At 33.2% G+C, this 22,415-nt stretch overlaps 2 protein-coding genes across 2 annotated transcripts; one reads left to right on the forward strand and one right to left on the reverse strand.

Annotated features, from left to right (window-relative positions):
• The first annotated feature begins 5,064 nt into the window (after nt 1-5,064).
• UBP27 (ubiquitin-specific protease 27) lies at nt 5,065-7,723 on the forward strand. Its single transcript, XM_079024921.1, has 9 exons — nt 5,065-5,466; nt 5,574-5,700; nt 5,772-5,872; nt 5,947-6,177; nt 6,293-6,361; nt 6,468-6,596; nt 6,715-6,852; nt 6,932-6,994; nt 7,083-7,723. Exons 1-9 carry the CDS (start codon nt 5,161-5,163, stop codon nt 7,626-7,628), a joined length of 1,710 nt encoding a protein of 569 aa, XP_078881047.1. The 5' UTR covers nt 5,065-5,160; the 3' UTR covers nt 7,629-7,723.
• Nucleotides 7,724-9,595: 1,872 nt separating this feature from the next.
• On the reverse strand, nt 9,596-13,963 carry LOC145087028 (ribonucleoside-diphosphate reductase large subunit-like). The gene is made up of 17 exons (XM_079024922.1): nt 13,559-13,963; nt 13,290-13,351; nt 13,069-13,156; nt 12,691-12,954; nt 12,353-12,593; nt 12,200-12,276; nt 11,962-12,132; nt 11,774-11,866; nt 11,542-11,691; nt 11,381-11,467; nt 11,135-11,299; nt 10,902-11,021; nt 10,606-10,808; nt 10,381-10,530; nt 10,157-10,304; nt 9,935-10,018; nt 9,596-9,847 (listed from the first exon to the last, which is right to left on the reverse strand). The coding sequence occupies exons 1-17, from the start codon at nt 13,784-13,786 to the stop codon at nt 9,743-9,745; spliced, it is 2,436 nt and encodes an 811-aa protein (XP_078881048.1). The 5' UTR covers nt 13,787-13,963; the 3' UTR covers nt 9,596-9,742.
• Nucleotides 13,964-22,415: the final 8,452 nt, after the last annotated feature.

The raw sequence follows: 22,415 nt of genomic DNA on the forward strand, positions 1-22,415 counted from the left end.
ATTAGGAGAGTCCATAAGGGTGATGATAGTGATTGTGAGTTTAATGGCAATTTAACAACAAAACTTGGACTCGTTGTTTTCATTTTTTATTGTTGCAAAATTGCAAGATTTTTCCTTAATTTAACATGGATGTTTGTCAGCATTTTTTTTTTACGATTTAACATCAATTTAGGTGTTTTCAATTTTCTTTTTAGATTATTACCCAAACATGAGAGATAGAGAGAGAGAAAGGGAGAGAGAGCGAGAGAAAGAGAGAGAGAGAGAGAGAGAGAGAGAGAGAGAGAGAGAGACGTAGGCAAGGGTTTTAACAAAAAGACAAAACATGGGCAAAAGCACCATTTTACAAACGTTTAACACCATATTTTCTAACGATGTTAGAGGAGGGATGACCAATGCAAGAAAATCCTAATTCAATGACTATTGGTGTAAAAAGTAGAACTTGGACTCAAGTTGTTTGATTTAGCAAACTATAGGGAGCATTAAAAAAATATATTCGGATAAACCCTTTTTCTATCGGATATTTGAGCAAAATTGAAAGGCAAAAGTAAATGTAATGGTTTTAACAATTAAAAAACTACATGAGGGTTTTTTTTCGACTAAAAACCCAAAATGAGTTGGGTTTTATTGTATTTTTTACCTTGTTATTTCATGATGTTTAGCCCAACAAATAACCCCTAAAGGCCAAAGCCAAACCAAGCAATGTGTCAAGAGAAGCATGAAATCCAGGACCAAAGAAAAGTGGGGTTTTGAATTTTGACAATCAACTGACTGCAAGATGAAATCGATAAGACTTAGACTATATCGACGACAACACCTCAATAAATTCAGACACAATCAGTGTTGTAAAACTCGTCGAGTTGGCCGAGTACTCCCTACTCAGCCCCTTACCGAGGCGAGTTACGGAATCCGAGTACTCCTCGATCCGCCCCTTACTGAAGCAAGTAATATTGTAAAACTCGAGCAATTCGGTGATTAATATGTATAATATACTCAATGATTTATTATTTAACACACACACATGTGATTATTACTACACTAGGTGTGAGACCCATGTATTACATGGGTTTATTTGAAAAAAATTAAATATAAAATTTTAACAATTTGAAAACTTTAAATTTATAAGAAAAATAAGAAATTTTTTGAAATATTAAAATTAATGAGACTTTAATGCATTAGATACATTACATATATAAACCATTTTCTAATAAATACCTTACATATATATTACCTTATATATTAAATGTGGATTTTAATTTAATAAAATCAATAATACAATAAAATGACAAGTGGAAAATAGAAAATTTTAAAATTTCTAGAAAATGTCATGTGTCCAAATGAATGAGAAGAGGACATGTGGCAAAGTTATTTTCATTTATTAGGGTAGATATATATCTTAAATTCTTAGTAATTATTCACGAAATGAGATCATTGTGTGTTTTTCAGTTTTTATATATTCACATATATCTAATTTTTTTAATATATATTTCAATCAACTTATGGTTTTAACTTATGATTTTGACATATATAATTTCCCTAAAAATATTTCTACATGAATTACCGTATCCGAGTACTCCTCGAGTACTCGTTACTCGATAGTCAACTGAACAGGTACCGAGGAGCGGATTCTACAATTATGGACGAAATCAACATATTTTTTTTACAATTTAACATCAAATTTCTTTTTAGATTACTACCCAAGCATGAGAGAGAGAGAGAGAGAGAGAGAGAAAGAGAGAGAGAGGCAAGGGTTTTAACAAAAAGACAAAAACATGAGCAAAAGCGCCATTTTACAAACGTCTAACAACATATTTATAACGGTGTTAGAGGGAGGGAGGGACGACCAATGCAATAAAATCCTAATTTAAGTACTATTGGTGTAATAAAAATAAAACTTGGACTCAAGTTGTTTGAATTACCAAACCTTATGGAACATTAAAAAAAATCTATTCAGATAAACCCTTTTTTTCTAGGGATAATGACTTGAGAGGGTAATGTATTTTAGCTTTTGGTCGCATTTGGTCACCAAATTATTTTTCGTAATTTATTAACCCTTAAACTTGTTGAAACGTGTACATTATACTAGTATGACCGGTAATAGTGGGTTTTGCCGGTTTCCAACGTTTCCGACCAAATATGATTTTCCGGTCATCTTCTCCGGTCAAACTCGATTTTCCGGCGAGACCTCTTTTTTACTTGGATTTAATCGAAAACTTGATTAAATCTCCATAAACAACACCCAAAGTTTCATACGATTTTAAGTACACAACATTTCAGTAGGTTTATGATTTCTAGGCTGCTCTGTTTCAAGATTGAGTTCTAAGGTTATGAAATCTGAAAAATCGCTTTAAGAACTACTCAAGAACACCATTATTCAGATTTTAAGTTCAAAGGTTTTTTTTTTGCTCAAGAACACCATTATTCAGATTTTAAGTTCAAAGGTTTTTTTCTCAAGAACACCATGTTTCAGATTCCCACCTAAAACCACCGTCAACCATCTCCAATTACCCCACCATAACCCACTAAAACCACCACTGGTTTGTTGTAATATAATTATACCTGCAAATCGAAAAAAGAAAAAAAAATTGATTATCGTTTTCTCTATGAACCCCATCAAACTCACGAATCCTTCTCCATCTTCCATTAAACCAGCAACTCGAAGGGGGAAATAAAGGAATTTGCAATCGATTTTGAGAGAAGAAGAAGGCAGATCTAGCTTTCCTGTATACATGTTATAATGGATTATTGATTTAGGGGACTAAGAATCAAATCAATGGAGATAAAACGATATAGGTTCATCCAATCAAGACTCACTGGTAACATTGAACCCATATACATATTGAACTTCAGCTAAAACCACAAAAGGAATCAATGCTTAGAAAGGATCGTCAACTAGCCCTAACAGTCTAAATCACTCATCGACATTTAGATATTGGAACAAGAAAGGGTAAAATTGGTGTAGAATTTCCAAGACATACTGTGCGGAATTAGGGTTGGCGGACATCACTGTTGTATGAAGAAGGATGATTCTTGAGATCCAGGCTTTGGATGATGAGTAATTGAAAGATACAAATTTCAAATTTAGTAAATTAGTGACAATAATTCAATTTTTGGTGGATGGATGATGGTGATCAAGGAGGTGGTGTCCGGTGGTCAAAGGGGGTGCACTAAGGTTGATCGGAAAATCATACTTCGCCGGAAATGTCGTCGGAGGTAAGAGACGCCAGAAATGTCGCCGGAGGTGGAACTCAAACTTCCCAAAATAGGTTTTACCTGCTATAGTAGGTAATAATGGTATGATTTTTTAAAAAAAAAAAAAACAAGTTTAAGGGTTAACAGTATACACAAAAAAATTAAGTGACCAAATGTATAGAAAATATATAATTGATTACCCTTTCAAGTAATTATCCCTTTTTTCTATCGGATATTTGAGCAAAATTGAAAGGCAAAATTAAATGCAGGCGTTTTAACAATTAAAACGTTACATGAGTTTTTTTTTTTTTCGACTGAAGACCCAAAATGAGTTTGGCCCAACAAATAACCCCAAAGGCCTAAGCCAAAGCAAGCAATGTGTCAAGAGAATCATGAAATCCCCGCGCAAAGAAAAGACAAAACTACAAATTTGGTCCCTGTGGTATTTAAAAACCTTTGGATAGAGTCCAAAAGTTTTTCAACTTGCATGGAAGATCCAAAATCAAAATATTTCTGTGTTTTTGGTCCAAAAAAACTTAAAAAGACGGTTATGCCCTTTTAATTTCTTTTTTCTTTTTCTATAATTACCTTAATGCTATTTTAATAAAAAAAAAAGCAAAAAGAATTGGAGCAACCACATATCTCCATCGTACACACTCTCTCTCTCTCTCTCTCTCTCTCACACACACACACACACAAACTCACTCTTTCCCTTTCTCTTTCTCTTTTTCTTCTTCTTCCACATCTATCATATGAAAATCAGGAAAAAATCCCAGATTGTTTTTTACTTTGCTACTAGATTACACACACAAGGATTCCCCCAAAAATTAGATTCTTAAGATTTTTTTTGCCCAACTTCAAAAACAAAACTAATGTTATTGAGATCAAAAACGCACACACCCCACCTTTTAATCTACAGCTTCAGTTATTTACAAACAATGATGCACCTTTCCTTTATCATCTTTCACCATACACCCAACCCTCTAAATTATCTTGATGAATATCATTGTCCTGCTTAAATATTTACAAACAATGATCATAAATTTTGGGAATTGATCAATAGTAAGTTAGGGTTAGGTATTATTGAATCTGTTGATAATCTTTTCAAGAAAATTGAATGGGTTCAAGAGCATTGATGAACAAGGGCATACCTGTCACCCATAGGCTTCGTGAAGATCTGAAGCAAAGTCCCCTAATCATCTCCATCGAGTAATATTCTTAACTCCTTACACTTTGTAATATGTTTATCTGTGAATACATGTCATACTCTATTCTTCAAATTCAAAGAGCACGACATCATTATTTCTAAGGGTGATTGGGAGAGAAGAGGGTGTAGCAACATGGGGGACACTAGAGATGAAAGCAATTCCGCCTTCATTGACTTCATTGACGACTAGGTGGACTGGGAGGTCGTGACTAGCGGTGATGCTACATTGGTTAGTGTGGGAAAACATCGAGATATGGATGTGATGAAGATGAAGAAATGTCGAGCGGTGTTGTTGGCGTCGAACGTAGGATTTGCTCGGATGAAGTTTTTGATTGTTGAATCCATTAGGATTTAGGGCCTCATGACGGGAATGGGTGTGACGAAGTCGACCTCTTTTTTATGAGAGAGAGAGAGAGAGAGAGAGGGGGCTGCTTTTTTTTCTTTTATATTTAAAAAAATTCTCCAAATAGTAAGGAAACAAATCAAAGAAGAATAAAAAAAATCCAAAAATAAAATTAAAAGGGTATAATGGTCTTTTCAAGTTTTTTTGGACCAAAAACACAAAAACATTTTTATTTTGGATCTTCTATGCAAGTTGAAAAACTTTTGGACCCTATCCAAAGGTTTTTAAATAACACAGGGACCAAATTTGTAGTTTTGTCCAAAGAAAAAGTGGGGTTTTGACTTTAACTGACCGCAGATGAAATCGATGAGCCTCAGACTATATCGACGACAGCACCCCCAGTAACTTCAGACGCAAGCAGATGAAAATCCACGGCGACGTGAATGTTCAGTCGCTGTTTCATTCATTCAGACATGGGTTTAGAAGCCTCTCTCACAACGCCCACTGGGTTACTTCATCTGGATTCCAAATTTCTATTGCAAGTAGCATACTCAGTGTTGCTGGTTTGATTCTTGCTTTTAGAGATGAAAGAGGAAGGAGGGGTTTCAACAATTTATTCTTATCATGGTCGTCATCGTCGGAGAGCGAATCTTCGCCTGAGAAATCGTGGGTCGTTCCCGGATTGCAAAATCTCGGCAACAATTGCTTCTTGAACGTAGTTCTGCAGGTATCATAATCGTTATAACTTATCAATTTTAGAATACAAATCCACATGGTTTCTACTGGGACTTTGATTCCATGATGCATTACTTTGTTGGAATTTGATTTTTTTAGGCTTTGGCCAGCTGTTCTTCCTTTCTGAGTTCCCTCCAGAAGATTGTGGAGGATTTCGAAGCTTCATCAGAGATCGAAGTAAACGAGGACATGCCACTTGCAGTCTCGTTGAATGCTCTATTGCAAGGTAACAATCTTACCATGAAACACCCCCAAATGATTCCATATCATCAACTAAAAAGCTGATATTTACTGTAGAATTACGCATCATTCGACATAAAGGAAAAGTATTAAGTCCACGAAAAGTGATGCTTGCAATGGCTCTTTATACCCCTAACTTCAACCTAACAAGTCAACAGGTGAGACTATCATCATTACCACATCAAGCATGTTGTTCTCTCATCATCTGTTTAATATATCGACTTTTGTTCAGGATGCAGAAGAAGCATTAGCCCACATGTTATCTTCTTTAAGAGAAGAATGTTCAGTATGTTTTGGCTCAAATCATAATTCTCTAACTATTGCAACTGCATCCAGTAATCGTATTCTTTCCCCAAATGGAAGGATTATCCACAGTGATCTAGAAAGATGGACTCAGAGTTTTCTTGGACCCTTTAATGGAATCATTGGCAGCATTTTGACTTGTCAAAGCTGTTCGTTTCAGGTTGAATGGTACTTCTGTTTTTCTTTCTTTTTTCACTAATCACAGCTTTCTTCTTATGTTTAATATAAGAAGTGGATGAGTTTCATATTTCACATTTTTCTAATTCATTTTGCAGATTTCACTCGACTTCCAATTCTTCAATTGTTTATACCTTTCACCACCAACATATGGTGGTGGTTCTATCGTATGTAAAATTCATATATTTTAACTTTTAATTTGTTATACATGCTAACAAGAGTTATCATCAAAGTTAACATATACTTTTTTTATGATCCTATTATCATATTTAGATGCCTGGATGCTCTATAGAAGATTGCATGAAGCAATTTTTTGTTGCAGAAAGGCTTGAAAATTATTTTTGCACTCATTGCTGGCATACTTCTGCCACGAAATATTTATCTCTGCTAAATAAAAACGAGGTGAGTAGTGAGTTACAATTATTTATCATTTATCTAAACACAATTTTTCATTATTTCATTTCATTACTTTATTAAAGATTTTGTTGAACTAAAATAGTATTCATGCTCAAATTATCAGACAGATATTGAAAAACTCCAAAATTGTAGCAAACAAGATACATGTGGCTGCAGAAATATACAATCTCTTAAATCATTACCTTGGTCAAATAACTATTCACATACATTCAAGCAATTACATATTGCACGTAGTCCAAAGGTAATGTTGTATTCTTTATTTAACCTTTAATGTTAATGTACATTTTGACTCTAATAAATGTGTTCTTATACTTGTATAGATTTTATGCCTCAATTTACAACGTGCTTCAATTAATGCATTTGGGGAATCCGTTAAGCTCCAGGTAATTCTTTTTTTTTTGTTATGTGTTCATGTACATTGTATTTTGTGTTTTGTTGTTTATTATTTATAACCAAAGTTTATAATTTTAGGGTCATATCTCTTTTCCTTTGAGTTTGAACATGTCACGATTCCAAAACAGAGGAGTTGAAATAAAACATATGGAGCAAAATCAACAGCCGATTCGTTATTCTCACATTTTCAAATTACAGAATGATAGTCACCCTTTGTGCAATGTATACAAACAAGGAAAAGAAAGCAATTTAACAGAAAAATATACTGATTTTGTGGAAACTAAACAACCTTGTTCAGAAGTTGATAGTGAATTAGAAATCCAAGAGGAACAAAGTCATGAGACTTTGAAGTCAACACCAAATGGAGATCATACATACAATCTTGTTTCTGTTGTGGAGCATTTTGGAAGCACAGGAGGTGGACATTACACGGTTTACAGAAGAGTAAGTAAAAAGAAAACAAATGATAATAATAATAATAATACAGAAATTGATGTGATTTCAGAGCCTTGTGATGTGTATTGGGTTGGGGTGTCAGATAGCCATGTTTGTAGGGTATCTGAAGAAGATGTTCTTGGCTCAAGGGCTAGCTTGCTTTTCTATGAAAGAGTTTTAGAAAGTTGACAATTTGGTGCTAGAAACAATCGAACAATGAGCTTGTTATATGTTGAATTCAGATTGGAGTTTTGAGTTTTGTAACTGAGATGGATTTTAAATTAGCTTATGTTTTTTTTTATATAAAATGATTATTAGGTATGCAGTAATAAAGTTTAGGAAAATTTGTTAAAGTTTACTTATGTGGTACCTAAATGCGATTCATTGATAAGTTGTTTTGGCAAGTCTTGTTTGTACACTTTCAAAAATAAAATACGGTAGTTTATAAATAATTTATCAAAAAAAAAGTACAATCTCATAGTCCAACCTTCAAAATGATGTCAAAATATCATTTACACATTTTTCTTGTGTCTTTTGTAAGTTTGCGAAAGTTTTTTCTTTTAAATAATTTAACTATAAAAATGTGAAAAGGAGACAAATTGAGGAAAGAAGAGAACAAGTGAAGTGTACCATTACGAATGAAAGGGAACACAAACCGACATGTGCATCGACGAAATTGAGTTAGTTACATATAAATATTTGAGTGGTCATTAAAATACTATTTCTCACACTTTTTCCATTCCTCATAACCACACATTTTAAAGTTACAAGATGACCACCAACCCCGCAAATTAGTGACCTTTTAGTTCGCGGTTTAAGGTTACCAAAATGCTAACTTTAAATATGATATCTAACACATGCTCTCTTTCAACAATAAGAAAAAGGAAACTGCAAATAGATCGTAAATTATTTGTAATTGATGTTTGTTGGAAAACATGACATCACAACAAGTGTCATATTTTAGACTTATATGTTGGTATCGAGTTTTGTTCAAAATGAAAAACCCTTGTTCGCATTGTGTTTTGTTCAAAACAAAGCTCGTAGATTTATTTATCATTCACAAATGATTAAAATTATCGTATTCTACTTCATCTCTATCCCAAGAATCCGAAGTACCATTGTTGCTGTTTGTGGAGATAAATATTTTGAATTTAACAAACAACAATTTTTCTAAAAAGTATCGAATAATAATATTTTTATTAAAAGTACAAAAAAAACAGTATTAAAAGTTACAAACGATAATATTATAATAAACATTAAATAATTTAATAAGAAAGTGTTTCGTCATCCAATACATCTAGATAGTTGATGGTAGGAGCATGTGGTCTCACAACAAGAGTAGAGTGGATGGTCTGATATATCACGAAAGTCCTTTGCGATGACATTGATAACAATTGCATGTGAAAGATTGTAAACATTAATACGTCATGAATGAAATAAATGTCACATAAAAAGTTATCAAAATTTGATTTTGGCTGGAAATCATAGTGAGTCAAAACTCGTGATGTGTGAACATTTTTAAAATTTTGGGAAAAAAATGGTGTTGTAACGATGACGAAAATAGGAATGAACAAATATCACTAAATAACAATTCACCTCCGAAAATATATTCACTTTCTATTCACATATTCGTTTTCATGTATGTAAGGTTGTGAAAACATATAAATATCAATTTGTTTTAGATATTTGTTTTCAAAAACAAATATGCATATTATTTATAGTTATAGATTATGTCTGTAAACCATGTTTTTCAAGAGTTACTGGTTTTCAAAGTACAATGTTACAATTGTACATGTTTGTGGTTGTGTGTTTGACTGTATGTATACATGACTGTCATGTGTTCGTATGGTTGTGTATGTGTAGGAAAAACAATAAGGTACATGGCAATTTATATTTTTGCCACACATTCTACCTCTCTCACAACACACGAGCTTAAAACCATGGTTTAATAACAAAAGTCCAGAAATCTTCCCACAAGTTTGCTCTAATGTTTTTTTTTTTTTTTTTTTCTATTTCCCAAAAGAATATACTCATTTTTTTTCAAATATTTGTCAAAATATCACTTATCCAAACCACTTAATAGAACACAGAGCAACACCTAAATAAGACCAGTATATATGTTAAATCAATTCATGCATACTAAAAAACATCCAATCTACAAAAGAGATTATTTATTTAAATCATACCACATTTTTTAAAAATGGCTCATACATAACATTCATCTATACAAAACAGTAAAAGCCTTGGAAGTTCAAACTTTACCAGAAAGTTAAATTCAAACCATTTTCCTTAACTCAAAATTTTCAACTTCCACAAGCCAAGCACTCATCACGATTCATCAATGAACACACCATTTCAGACATTCCAGTATTCTTCTTATCTTCATCACTCACATTCTTCGGTTTTTCCTATACATTAAAACAAAAGACTTCGGTTTATATTACCCAAAAAAAAAGGCAGAAAAAAACAAATAACAAACTCATTAAAAAAAACACCTTGAGCATGTCAGTATTAACAGTGAACTTAATTGCATCAGCTGCAGCACGTGAACGCAGATAATACATCCCTGTTTTCAGCCCCTAATATCAAACAAAACAACCATGTAAACAAATATTATACTTTAAAAGTTGTAGCATTGTACTTTCATAAATTTTTTTTTTTTTATAATAAAACAAATAATCAAAAAGTAGGTTGTTATTATTCCTTGCATTTAATACCTTTGACCATGCATGAAAATGTAAAGAAGTAAGCTTCCCAAAATTGGGTTGATCCATATGAATATTCAAACTTTGACTTTGGTCAATGTAGCATCCACGATCCACAGCCATGTCAACCAATGTCCTTTGCTTGATTTCCCAAACAGTTCTGATGCCACATCACCATTCAACAAACATAAATACAATGCTATTTACTATATAAAATAAAAACTCAAAAATCATACTTGTAAATAGCCTTGAGATTTTCAGGAATTTCCATAATTTTCTGAACAGAACCATCTTCATAAATTATCTGATTCTTGACAGCAGGAGACCAGATCCCCATTTCAGTCAAGTCATGCAGCAGATGCTTGTTGACCACCACAAACTCTCCACTATAAAATTATAATAAAAAAAATTTATATAAACTAAATATATTATGAAATGAAAGATATAAAAATAACATATACCTTAAAACCCTGCGACTGTAGATATTAGAGGTATACGGCTCGAAACACTCGTTATTTCCAAGAATCTGGCTGGTTGAAGCGGTCGGCATTGGGGCCACAAGTAGGGAATTCCTGATTCCATTCCTGGATATCATTCCACGAAGGACATTCCAGTCCCATAAATTTGAAGGTGTTACTCCCCACATGTCTGGTTGCAGAACTCCCTACAAGAATAAAAAAAAAACATTTGTTTCGTTTAAAGGAATGGAATCAACAATTCTAATCAGAATGGAATGTAATTCCGTTCATTTTGTTACCTTGCTAACAGGACTTCCAACATATGTTTCATATGTGCCTTCTTTTTCAGCTAATTCACAAGAAGCTTTTAGGGCGTGATAGTATATTGTTTCAAATATGTCCTTGTTCAACTGTTGAGCCTGAAATTTTGAATGAAGAGAATTAGTGTAAAAGAAAAACATTTATCATATTTTGAGATTTATAAAATAATAATAAAAAAAAAGAAGAGATGGATTGGATTGGATTGGAATACCTCTGGTGAATCAAATGCCATACCAAGTAATATAAAAGTATCTGCAAGACCTTGGACTCCAATACCAATAGGCCTATGTCTAAGATTTGATCTTTTTGCAGTTTCAACAGGGTAATAATTTACATCAATAATTTTGTTGAGGTTTGTAGTAATAGTTGATGTCACCTGGTTTAATAATTAAGATAGTGAAATTTTAATTATCTTTTTAAAAGAAGGAAGAAAAATATGATAACAAGAAACTAAAACCTCTGCTAGTTTTTCAAAATCAAAGTAGCGATTGCTAGAACCTCTGCTGCCAACAAGCTTTGATGGTTGGGATTCTGCTGGAACACCCTACAAGAGGGCATAAAAGGGATTTTAGAAGAGAAATATTGACAGGGTTTAAGAGGGTATATCAGTCATTTTACCTTTTCTCTGACATATCGTGGTAATGCAATAGATGCAAGATTACATACAGCAGTTTCTGTTGGACTTGTGTACTCGATAATCTCAGTACATAAATTGGAAGACTTTATGGTGCCAAGATTCTGCTGGTTGCTTTTTCTATTACATGTATCCTAAAAGAAGAAACAGTTTTATTAAGAATCTTAAATTAAAAAAAGAAGCCAGAAATAGCATACAGTATTAAAAACAAAATACCTTGAAAAGCATATAAGGGGTTCCAGTTTCAATTTGGGATGTGAGAATTTCAAACCAAAGATTTTGTGCCTTGACAACCTTTTTTGCTTTCCCCTGTTTATACAAGAAAAATACACCATTACTCAACACATTAAGCTTCAATACAAAACAAATATTACAAATTTTGATGAAAAAAAGTCAGGCATTACAAGTTTTTCATATTGGGTGTATAGTTTTTCAAAATCTTGACCCCAACAATCAGCCAAACCAGGAGCCTCATTTGGACAGAATAAAGACCAATCTCCATTACTCTGGACTCTTTCCATAAAAAGATCAGGTATCCAAAGTGCATAAAACAAATCCCGGGCCCGCTGTTCTTCCTGCAAAATTTTTAATATATTTTTTAAATTATTTGCATATCATCAAGAAAGTGACCAAATTTGCTACCTTTCCATGGTTCTTCTTTAAATCAAGAAATTCAAAGATATCAGCATGCCATGGCTCCAAGTATACAGCAAAAGCACCTAGATTTAACAAAATGAGTTAATAAATTTAGGAAAAAAACAAAAGGAAAAGTCAAAAGTCAACAGGATTACATACCTTTCCTCTTGCCACCTCCTTGGTCAACATAACGGGCAGTATCATTAAACACACGCAACATTGGAACAATACCATTTGATGTTCCATTTGTTCCACGTATGTAGCTTCCAGTTGCACGGATATTATGAATAGACACTCCAATTCCTCCTGCTTGTTTGCTAATAATAGCACATTCCTTTAACGTGTCATATATAGCTTCAATGCTGTCATCTTTCATGCAAATCAAGAAACAGCTACTCAACTACAAACCACATTGTTAAAACAATGTGAGAAAACATGAAAAACATGCATGTCGTGACTAAAAAGGAGCTTTTCTTGATGGTGTTGAGTTTTCTTACTTGAGGTTTTGGTGTTCCTGCATTGAAAAGGGTGGGAGATGCATGTGTGAACCATCTTTGTGACATTAAATGATATGTCTTGATAACAGATTCAATATCATTCTTATGAATTCCAACAGCAACCCTCATTAACATATGTTGAGGTCTTTCAACAACCCTTCCATGGATCTTCAAGAGATAAGATCTTTCAAGAGTTTTGAAACCAAAATAATCATAGTCAAAGTCACGATCATATATAATTTCACTATCCAGCCTAGCAGCATGCTGAAACAAAGAGGTTACAAACAGTTACTACCTTTTAATTGGAGACATATTACTAAGTCATAACAATAAAAAATTTAAATGGGATATAATAGTGTGCTTGTAAACACTTTTCACCTTCATTATGATTCCATAAACATCATCCGCAATAAGGGGTGCCTTCTGCCCAGATCTCTCACTTACATAGTTGTACATATCCTTGATTCTGCAGTGACAATAGAAGTTACACTATGTTATAATGCAGAGAATGACAAGGTATAATAGAATAAGAGATGAAGCAACAATCATATTTTAGATCGGTACACCTAGGTAGACAAGATAGTGCTAAATTGACTTACGTTTCGGAAAAAGATTTTTTGGTGTTCTTATGCAGATTTGACACAGCAATCCTTGCAGCCAACTGTAAGAAGAATGAGAGAAATTCAATTGCGTACATGTATCAAATCCATATAGCCGAATAATTAACAGTGGAATTTTATCGACACCAAAAAAAACTCTGACAGGAACAAATTTGCATAATTGCAACAATCGAACAAAAAAATATGAAAACTAAAAGAGAGCAAGTGTTTGTTGATAGAAAGAGAACAGGGTTTGAATGAATACTTACAGAAGCATAATCAGGATGGTTGGCAGTCATGCCGGCGGCGGTTTCTGCGGCGAGTTCATCTAACTGGCTGGTGGTTACACCCTTATAAACACCAGCACAGACCTTCTGCGAAACAAGAACAGGGTCACAGTGATCGACACTGAGTCCATAACTCAATTTCTTCAGTCGGGCTGTGATTTTGTCGAAATGCACAGCCTCTTGACGCCCATCTCTCTTCACCACATACATGTTTTAGCACAGATTATAACTAAGCTAACCAACTGCAGTATGCTAACAAACGATGATTGTAGATTTGTAATCTGGAACACTGTGTCTGCCTGGAAGAAAAAGAAATGGGATGTATTTGAATATAGCAATTAGGGTTTCCCTCCAGTTGGATAGCGCGGGCTTCTTGGATTGGGTGGGAGAATTCCCAAATTGTTTTATAAACTAGAAAAAATTACATAAACGGTGCAGTGGTTTACCAAAATTCATAAATTCATTCTTTGTTATTTATTTATTTATTTTTTTAATTTTTTTTAATGAATATGGTCTTTTTGGTTTTCAAAATGTAACACCCTTACAATGTCACTTTAACTTCTTCACATTCACATTGAACTTTATAAAATGTTACTTTTACTCTTTATTTTTCTAAACTTTCATGTTTATCTGCTGTAATATATATAAAACTTTCATTTATTAGCCTAAAAAATTATACAGACACACACATAAAAAACAAGTAAGTTTTTCTTTTAAATTAATGCACGAATGTTCTAAATTTACGTCGAATAAATCAAAATGTTTATCGTCTTTAATTTATATCAACACATACATAAAAATAAACACGTAAAAAAATTAATTTTTTTAAGTTAACGAATAAAAGTTATTATATGTGGGGCGTCTCATACGTACGAATCGTATACAAAATTAAACATAAAAATATTAAAAAAAAACGTTGAAACATAGACAAACTCTAATACAATATGTTTTATTAAGTTAACAAACAAAAGTTATTATATGTAATCCAACTTGTTTGTAGAGAACATACATAAATTTAAAAACGAAACATAAAAAAAATTATATCGATATGTAGACAAACTCGAATTTAAATGTCACGTTTATAAAAAAAACAAGTTTTTTTTAAATAAATAATGAACGGATCTATCCAAGTAAAAAGTATATCTCGAAATGTTGACCAACTTGAATATATATATATATATATATATATATATATATATATATATATATATATATATATATATATATTCAAGTTTTTTTTAAATAAATAACTAACGAACAAAAGTTACTAAGAAAAATCAAATTATATATAGTGTTGGGGGTAAACATGAAAGTTTAGAAAAATAAATGGTGAAAATAACATTTTGTAATGTTCAAAATGAAGTGGTTAAAGTGACATTTTAAAAAGTAAATGGGTTAAAAGACATAAACTCATAAACATAAAATATAAAAGAATTACATAAATGGTCCATATGTTTATCCATGATCACAAATTCAACCTCTGCATACCTAAAAAATCAAATTACCCTCACACTAGTTGATGAAAACTAATGATGTTAGTAAATATGATAATTTATGTAAGTTTTGAAAACCACAGGGACCATGTTTGTCAAAAAAAAATTAATAATGACTAAATTTGAGATTTTGGAAAACCACATAAACCATTTATGTAATTTTGTCTATAAACTATGCTTAAATAATAATTCAATTTTTTTCTAGAAAAGCTTTACAAATAATATACAAAAAGTCAATAACAGAGTATTAAAAGAAACTAATAATATGTGTTTGATATAAATGGCAATGGTTTTAGACTTTAATTGCTAGATTGACATCTTTTCTGATTATATTTAATTGTTAAATTATATGAGGAACAAATCATGGTGTTTTTCATAGAAATTTATTAGTGATATCCATATGAAATAATACTCTACAATTACATTCTTTTAATGGACACGACTATCTATCAATGTTGTCAATAACTTGAGATTGAGATGCATGGCACATACATTAAATTCTTGGCATGATACGTTTATAAATTTTAATGCTACAATCATATAAAACATGAATTGCATATGCCTCATAAAAGGAAAACATGCACATACATAAAAACATGTAAAATGATATCACTATCACCTATAATGATTTCAAAACAAAAACATAACAACATTCATGCAATTTGCGTGAAATTTATAGAACTCAACGGTGAAATATCTTAGTTCATTAATTGTCATGCACTCATGTTATGTATCTCATTTAGTAATCTATAACTAACTTATTACTTTATCTAGATTAAGCATAGAGCAAAAAGATTTAGCTTAAACTGGTATGATAGGTGTTATTCTCTTATTAATGCTTCTAATAGCATCTTGCTAGTCGTTCTTGTTTTTTATAAAATCCTTACATTTATGATTTATCTAAATAATTTTATATCATTTCTAAGGTATTTGTAACACCCACAATTAATGCTAAATTTTTTACCTTTAAGTGTAAATTTTATTAAATAAATCAATTTTTTATTTAAACTAATTATAATTAATGAAATGGTTTATTTAAAAAGGTTGGAATTTAAGCTTAAAGATAATAAATTATTTTTCAAGATTATAAAATCTAGATGAAAACTTCTCAAATGTGAAAACCAAAAATTTAGGAGATCTGAAAGTAGACTTTTATTTTATGACATTAGCTTTGTTTTAAGTTGAGAAATTTTGGCTAATAGATATATGGAAGGATGCAAGAGTATTAAATTGATCTAAATGATTGGAATATATTTATAGCGAACTAAGTTTAGGCCTAAAACTATGTATCAGGCATACCATGTGTTTTGAGCCCATTTTAAATATTAGTCCATTATATACATTACACCTAATTATTAAAACTAAGGGGTTTCTTGCGTTTCTTTGTAACCAAGGGAGTTGCACATTTGATCCATAATTCTTGTTACTCCAATTAAGTACTCTAGGGATTTCTACCAACTTCGACTTGGTTCTTTGTCATCTTTGACACCAATAACTTGTTTTCATGCAACACTACATATGTATTGCTACTCCTAAGTGCTCCAATTAAATTAGTTTATTGACCTCATACTATGGAATTCACGCAAGGATGTGGCAATGATGTGATGGAAGTCAATTATCACTCAATATTATTAAATACAAAGTTAAAGCATCTTGTATATGGTACAAATCAGTTTTTAACACATCACTTGAACTACATGCTACTTAGTATAGACCGACAAAGACTTGGCTGCATGGTACTTGGTATAGACCAACAAAGACTTGGCTTGTTGGGTCTGGAAACTCTATCAACCTTTAATAACATCTATGTAACTTCAACTTCGATACAATTGAAGTATTGTATCACCGTCTTCAATATTCCCAAGTCTGAAAGCCATAGATGATTTCATATGATTGTATTAACAACTCATGGACTTCTTTTGTGTATCGGTTATACATTGTCACGTCTATGTAATAATATGCTTTTTAATATTCTTACTTAATGTCGTAATAAGTAGGAAAATATCTTTAAACTTGCCCAGGATAGAATATACAACATAAATCCTATAGTATGTTAGAGCGGGTTTTCAAATAATAGCAATTAAGGTATGCAACCTAAGGCATGTTATAACATAAATCAATTATCACATAATAACAAAGTAGCCATCTACCCTAAACTATGTTATCATACTCATCTTCAAATAATAGCAAGTAAGATGCGCAACCTAAAGTATGTTATAACACATATTAGTCAACACAACATATAAGGTATATATTGTAACATCATGATTTTTCATCTAATTTATTTTTCTTAACCTCTAATTGATCGATGCACGAGGAAAGATAAGAAATTGCTTTCTTTTTTTATTTAGCTAAAGAAGGCACTCACTCACACAAATAGGATATAGAAATTGATTTCTATTGCCTGTCCCTTAATAAATTTAACAACATATGCAAGGAAACGAAACGGATGCAGCCTTCATGGTCCTTAATCACGTCGATTAGGATCATGGTTTTTTTTCGATTTTGCAATTGTCAAGTTTAAAAATTCAAAGGTTTTAACCTTACTCACGACGTGAGGTATGTATGTCACGTCGTGATGAGGTTAGTGCAATCGCGCATCATCTTTGGGCTCACGACGTGAGACCAACATGAGAGGAAACCCTAATTTTGGCGGTTTTAATCTAACATCCATATTTGATCTTGAGCTTATTTGTGGTGATTATAGCCAAGGAGAATAATATGAAGAGCATCTAGTTCATTGCTTTATGAGTTCACAAGCTTATATGTAGGTTTTTATGCTTAATCCTTCATATTCGAGATGATATATTGGTTGAAATCTATAAAGTTGCCTACTTTACGGATCTCTAGTATCCCTTGAGTAGTATAGATGCTAAATTTGGAATATGATTGAGTTTTAAGACTATTGCATGAGATTTGGTGTCATTTCCTCTTTTGTGCCCTAGTTAGTGATTGGGACATGCATTGGACATGCATGTCTAAAAAGTTACAGTTTTTATGATGTTCTAAAGTAAATAAGACACTATGGAGGATTTGGTTTCTTGGAAAAAAGGGATTAAGATTTCATTAAGAACTTCTGATAAGAGCGTTCTCACGACGTGAGCACATGGGTGTCATGACGTGAGGATGGTATTCCTCAATTGTTTTAATTTATTAGGTCACGACGTGACCATTAGGGGTTACGACGTGACTAGTTGTGGGACTTTCGGATATGGATTGATTTTGACTTTGACTAGGGTTTGACCAAGTTCGACCTAAGGGTATTTTGGGTATTTTGAATTGTATTTGAGATTGGTCACTACTTGATGAATAGATGACCGGTAGAGTTGATATTCAAAGTAGTGTCCTGTTCAACGATATTTTCAGTTTGAGATGTGAGTTTTCCTCGTTATACTTGTGGGTCGAATGCACCAAGGTCGTCTTACTGGATTTGATATCCTAATATATTGATAGGTGTTATGCTGAGTATGTAGTAGATATGTATGATTACCTGATGATTACTGATACGTGTTAGACTGGTAGAATTGTATGATTACCTGTATTATTGGATATGTGTTTGACTAGTAGATCTGTAGGACTACATGTATTTGTTGGCTATTGATTGTTATAATATATGTTGATGTGTTGTTGTCGGTTGGTTTGAGGCGGTCTTGATTTGTGATGAAGGCCAATAAATTCAGGGCGGTCCGGATAGACTGAAGGCCTGCGAGGCGGTCTAGTCGGGCCGAAGGTCCAAAGAGCGGCCCAGATAGGCTGTAGGCCCAGCACGACGGTCTAGTCATGCCGAAGGCTTTGAGAGCGGTCCAGATAGGTTGTAGGCCTAGTGTGGCGGTCTAGTCAGGCTGTAGTCTCATGTATGCATGTTGTTAATTGTATGGTTGTGTGTGTTACTTTGGGGGAACTCACTAAGTTTTGGCTTATGGTTTAAGTTTATGTTTCAGGTGCTTTAGATGATTAGGGCAAGGTGAATGCATGATCGTACACAGCATTCGGTGTTATGTTTTAGAGATTTATGATACATTGATCTTGGGGAATGTTTGTATTCTGATACTTGGTTTTGAGATGGGTTTACTTGAAAACAATGATTTCTTTTAAATTAAAAATGAAAATTTTTATCATGTTTTTGGGATGTTACAAGTTGGTATCAGATCCATGGTTTGAGAGAATTTGATGAGCATTCGTGTGAATCTAGACTCAAACTAAGGATCTATAAAGTTTTTAAAGTATATTCCAAAATAGTTATCAAAAGTTGTCTTCAAAGGTAACCAGAGAAAGATGCAATGTGTACGATCAACCGATGCAAAAAATATACCCCAAGTTACCTACACTGTTATTTGCTTATGATGATTATGATAGAGCTACATGCTAGTGATATGCTAGGGATCTTCGGGAATTGCATGATATAATTACTCGATGTATGATGTTTGGTATCCTAGGAAGACTTTTTGTATGGAATTGACATCATTAATATAGTTGCTTAGTGTGTGCATCTTAGTTGTACATAACTAAGATTCTATAGCCTGAAAATGTTTGATTTGGCTTTACTTCATGTTTATTGTCTGGTTGTGGTCTTAGGGTAGAATCAAATAATCGACTATCTATAGGATCCAACGTTATGTATGATTAGCATGCACAAGCGGCTACAAGGTTAGTGGAAGTTTCATGGGTGAGTATGTGTGAACAACTGACCAGATAAGGAATGATTAGCCACTCTCGGTAGAGGGAAGATAATATGTATGCGTATTCTATTTGAGTATTTGTCCGAGTGTTACGATGATCCTCGAGACAAACATGAGTGGGTGTGGATGCTAGTATGAGTCTGTACTACTGAAATCACAGGGCATGTACGCTTAGCAAGGAAGTCACAAGCCCCAAGGGTTTAGTCTATCTGCAATAGTGTGGCGATATGAATTGTGACATTTCTGATATATTTTTGTTCATTTTTAGTATTGTTTACGAGAGGATTTGGTTTCGTATACGGAGCGAGTGGACATGATAGGTCAGGATTGACCGGTGATTAGATACGAGAGATGATTGCCACTAAGGTGGCTACTAATATATGTGGATCTATTTCGAAGTTGTTTGGGTCTATCAAGACCGTCATGATTTAGCTGTTTGACAACCGCTACGTTGATTTTACTGAGGATGTTGTTGCTGCAGCTACCATAATTGTTGGTGCTGCGGGGATTCAGGGGGAGATCTTTTCAGTATTGGGACTTCAACAATACGAAGCCCCCAAAGTTTGATGGGGCCAGGGGACCGATTGTAGCGATTGGATGGTTGTCTTATATGGAGGGCTTTTTCTTCACATGCTCTTGTATGGATGTCCAGAAGGTTAAGTGTGCCTTGAACCTTCTCTAGTCAGGGGTGAAGGATTGGTGGAAATTGGTTATTGGCACTTAAAATCCTGAGCAGAGGGTTGCGGTGACTTGGGAGCAGTTCTCGGAGATGTTCTAGTATGTGCCCATGGTTATCACGTGCTATCTTCTCTCTATCTTTAGTAATTTGCATGATTTCAGAACTCACAAACTGGTTTTCTTTTGGCTCCAACCAACAGGCGGGTGTACGACACCTCCTCCCATAAAGCATCTTATATGGAGCCATGTATATGCTAGAATGATAGGTTTTGTTGTAGGAAAACTCCACCAATGGTAAGTGAGTATCCCAACAACCTCCATGCTCGATAACACATGCACATAAAATATCCTCGAGAGTTTGAACTGTCCTCTCGCTCTGCCTATCAGTCTGAGGGTGATAAATGTACTCAAATGCACCCTCGTACCTAACTACTCTTGTAGCTTCTACCAAAATCTCGACACAAAACGACTTTCACGTTCTGAAATAATGGATAATGGTACATTATGCCTCGTAACGATATAATCGAAGTACATCTTCGCCAATTTCTCACTTTTTTCATTCTCTTTGGTTACCAAAAAGTGTATGCTTTTTGTCAACCTATTGTTAGGTGTGTCAAACACAACAAATAATATGGGTACAATAGACGCCATATACACTGCTTTAATGCACTAAATAATAGTATGAGGCAAGTAGGGTCGAACCATATAGACACGAGACAATTAGTCTATACCTCTCTGCGCATGGTACTTTGATCACAAAAAAGGGGTTTTGTTTTTAAAAGTCTAGTACTGAATGTAATATTCTACTATGAGACATACAAAAAATGAAATAAACCTGTAAACAATTTGTTGGAATGGTTATGGTTCTAGATCTAGTTCTTAATGTTGTCATTTAACTTGATTAATACTTGATATAATTCATGATTTTATTCTATGTTGGTATTGAAAGATATTAACACGCTCTAATACCTCTCGCTTGCCAAATTATCTAATCAAAACATGCTCTTTGACTAGACCTAGCTTTACTAATTCAATTTAAACATGCTCTTAGATTGTATTGAAAAAATGGATTAAGTTTTAAACAAGCTTCCTAACAATGTTCATTTCTTCTCATATGCTCGAAACTATGAAAACATGTGATATATGTTCTACAATAAGAAAACCTAATATTTGTTACCAATCATTACCTTTATAGAATGGTTAGGTGACCTAAAAGTTAATTAACTACACAAAAATTCAATTCACATAAGTGGTCAGTCAAATATAAATCAAATTTAAGGATTCTCATTTAAATAAGGACATAATCACTAGAATGGAATCATAAATAAAATATCAAGCCATATGCTTCAAGTCAAGCAATCAACATGTTTTGAACAAGAACTAAAAATTAGGGTTTCTTAGCCACGCATGGATAAGAATAAATCAAAACAAAGAGAAATATGGAATTGAAATTTTTAATGCTTACAAATAGAAATCAAAAGTGTCTGTAACGATTGGCAGCCTTCAAGAAATCCCAAAAAAAACTCCCAAAATTGCAGAAGTTGCTCCCCAAAATCATCTCTGATGGGAAATGGCGTTTTCCTCTATTTTAGTAACTACTCACGTGCCTAACTCAAGGCCATCTGTTTTGAACAAGAGTTTTCAGTATGGTCATGTGTGTTTGACCATGTGTTTTCACATGGCCATGTGTTTTGCTAAAACTCCATTAATTCTTCAAACTTTGCACAATATTCAGTCTAGCTTCATCCCAATTCATGTTCCTCAAATATATGATGAGAACAAACAAACACAACTCGTGTCGGTGTGACACAGACCGTGTTTCAAACGTGCTCCTTTGTTGTGATGAAATGCAAAGAATTGGGTTATGTCTTCAAGTTCTTTTTGTGACACGACTGGTCCATCTTCTCTACATGCTCCAGTGCTCAAAGCTCCTTACTCCTTACTCCTTACTCCTTGCTCTTTGCCTACAAAATAAACAAAAACTAGTGT

Source organism: Lactuca serriola, chromosome 2, assembly GCF_051521515.1.
Source record: "Lactuca serriola cultivar US96UC23 chromosome 2, Lser_US96UC23_V15, whole genome shotgun sequence".
In the NCBI taxonomy this organism is placed as follows: domain Eukaryota; kingdom Viridiplantae; phylum Streptophyta; class Magnoliopsida; order Asterales; family Asteraceae; genus Lactuca; species Lactuca serriola.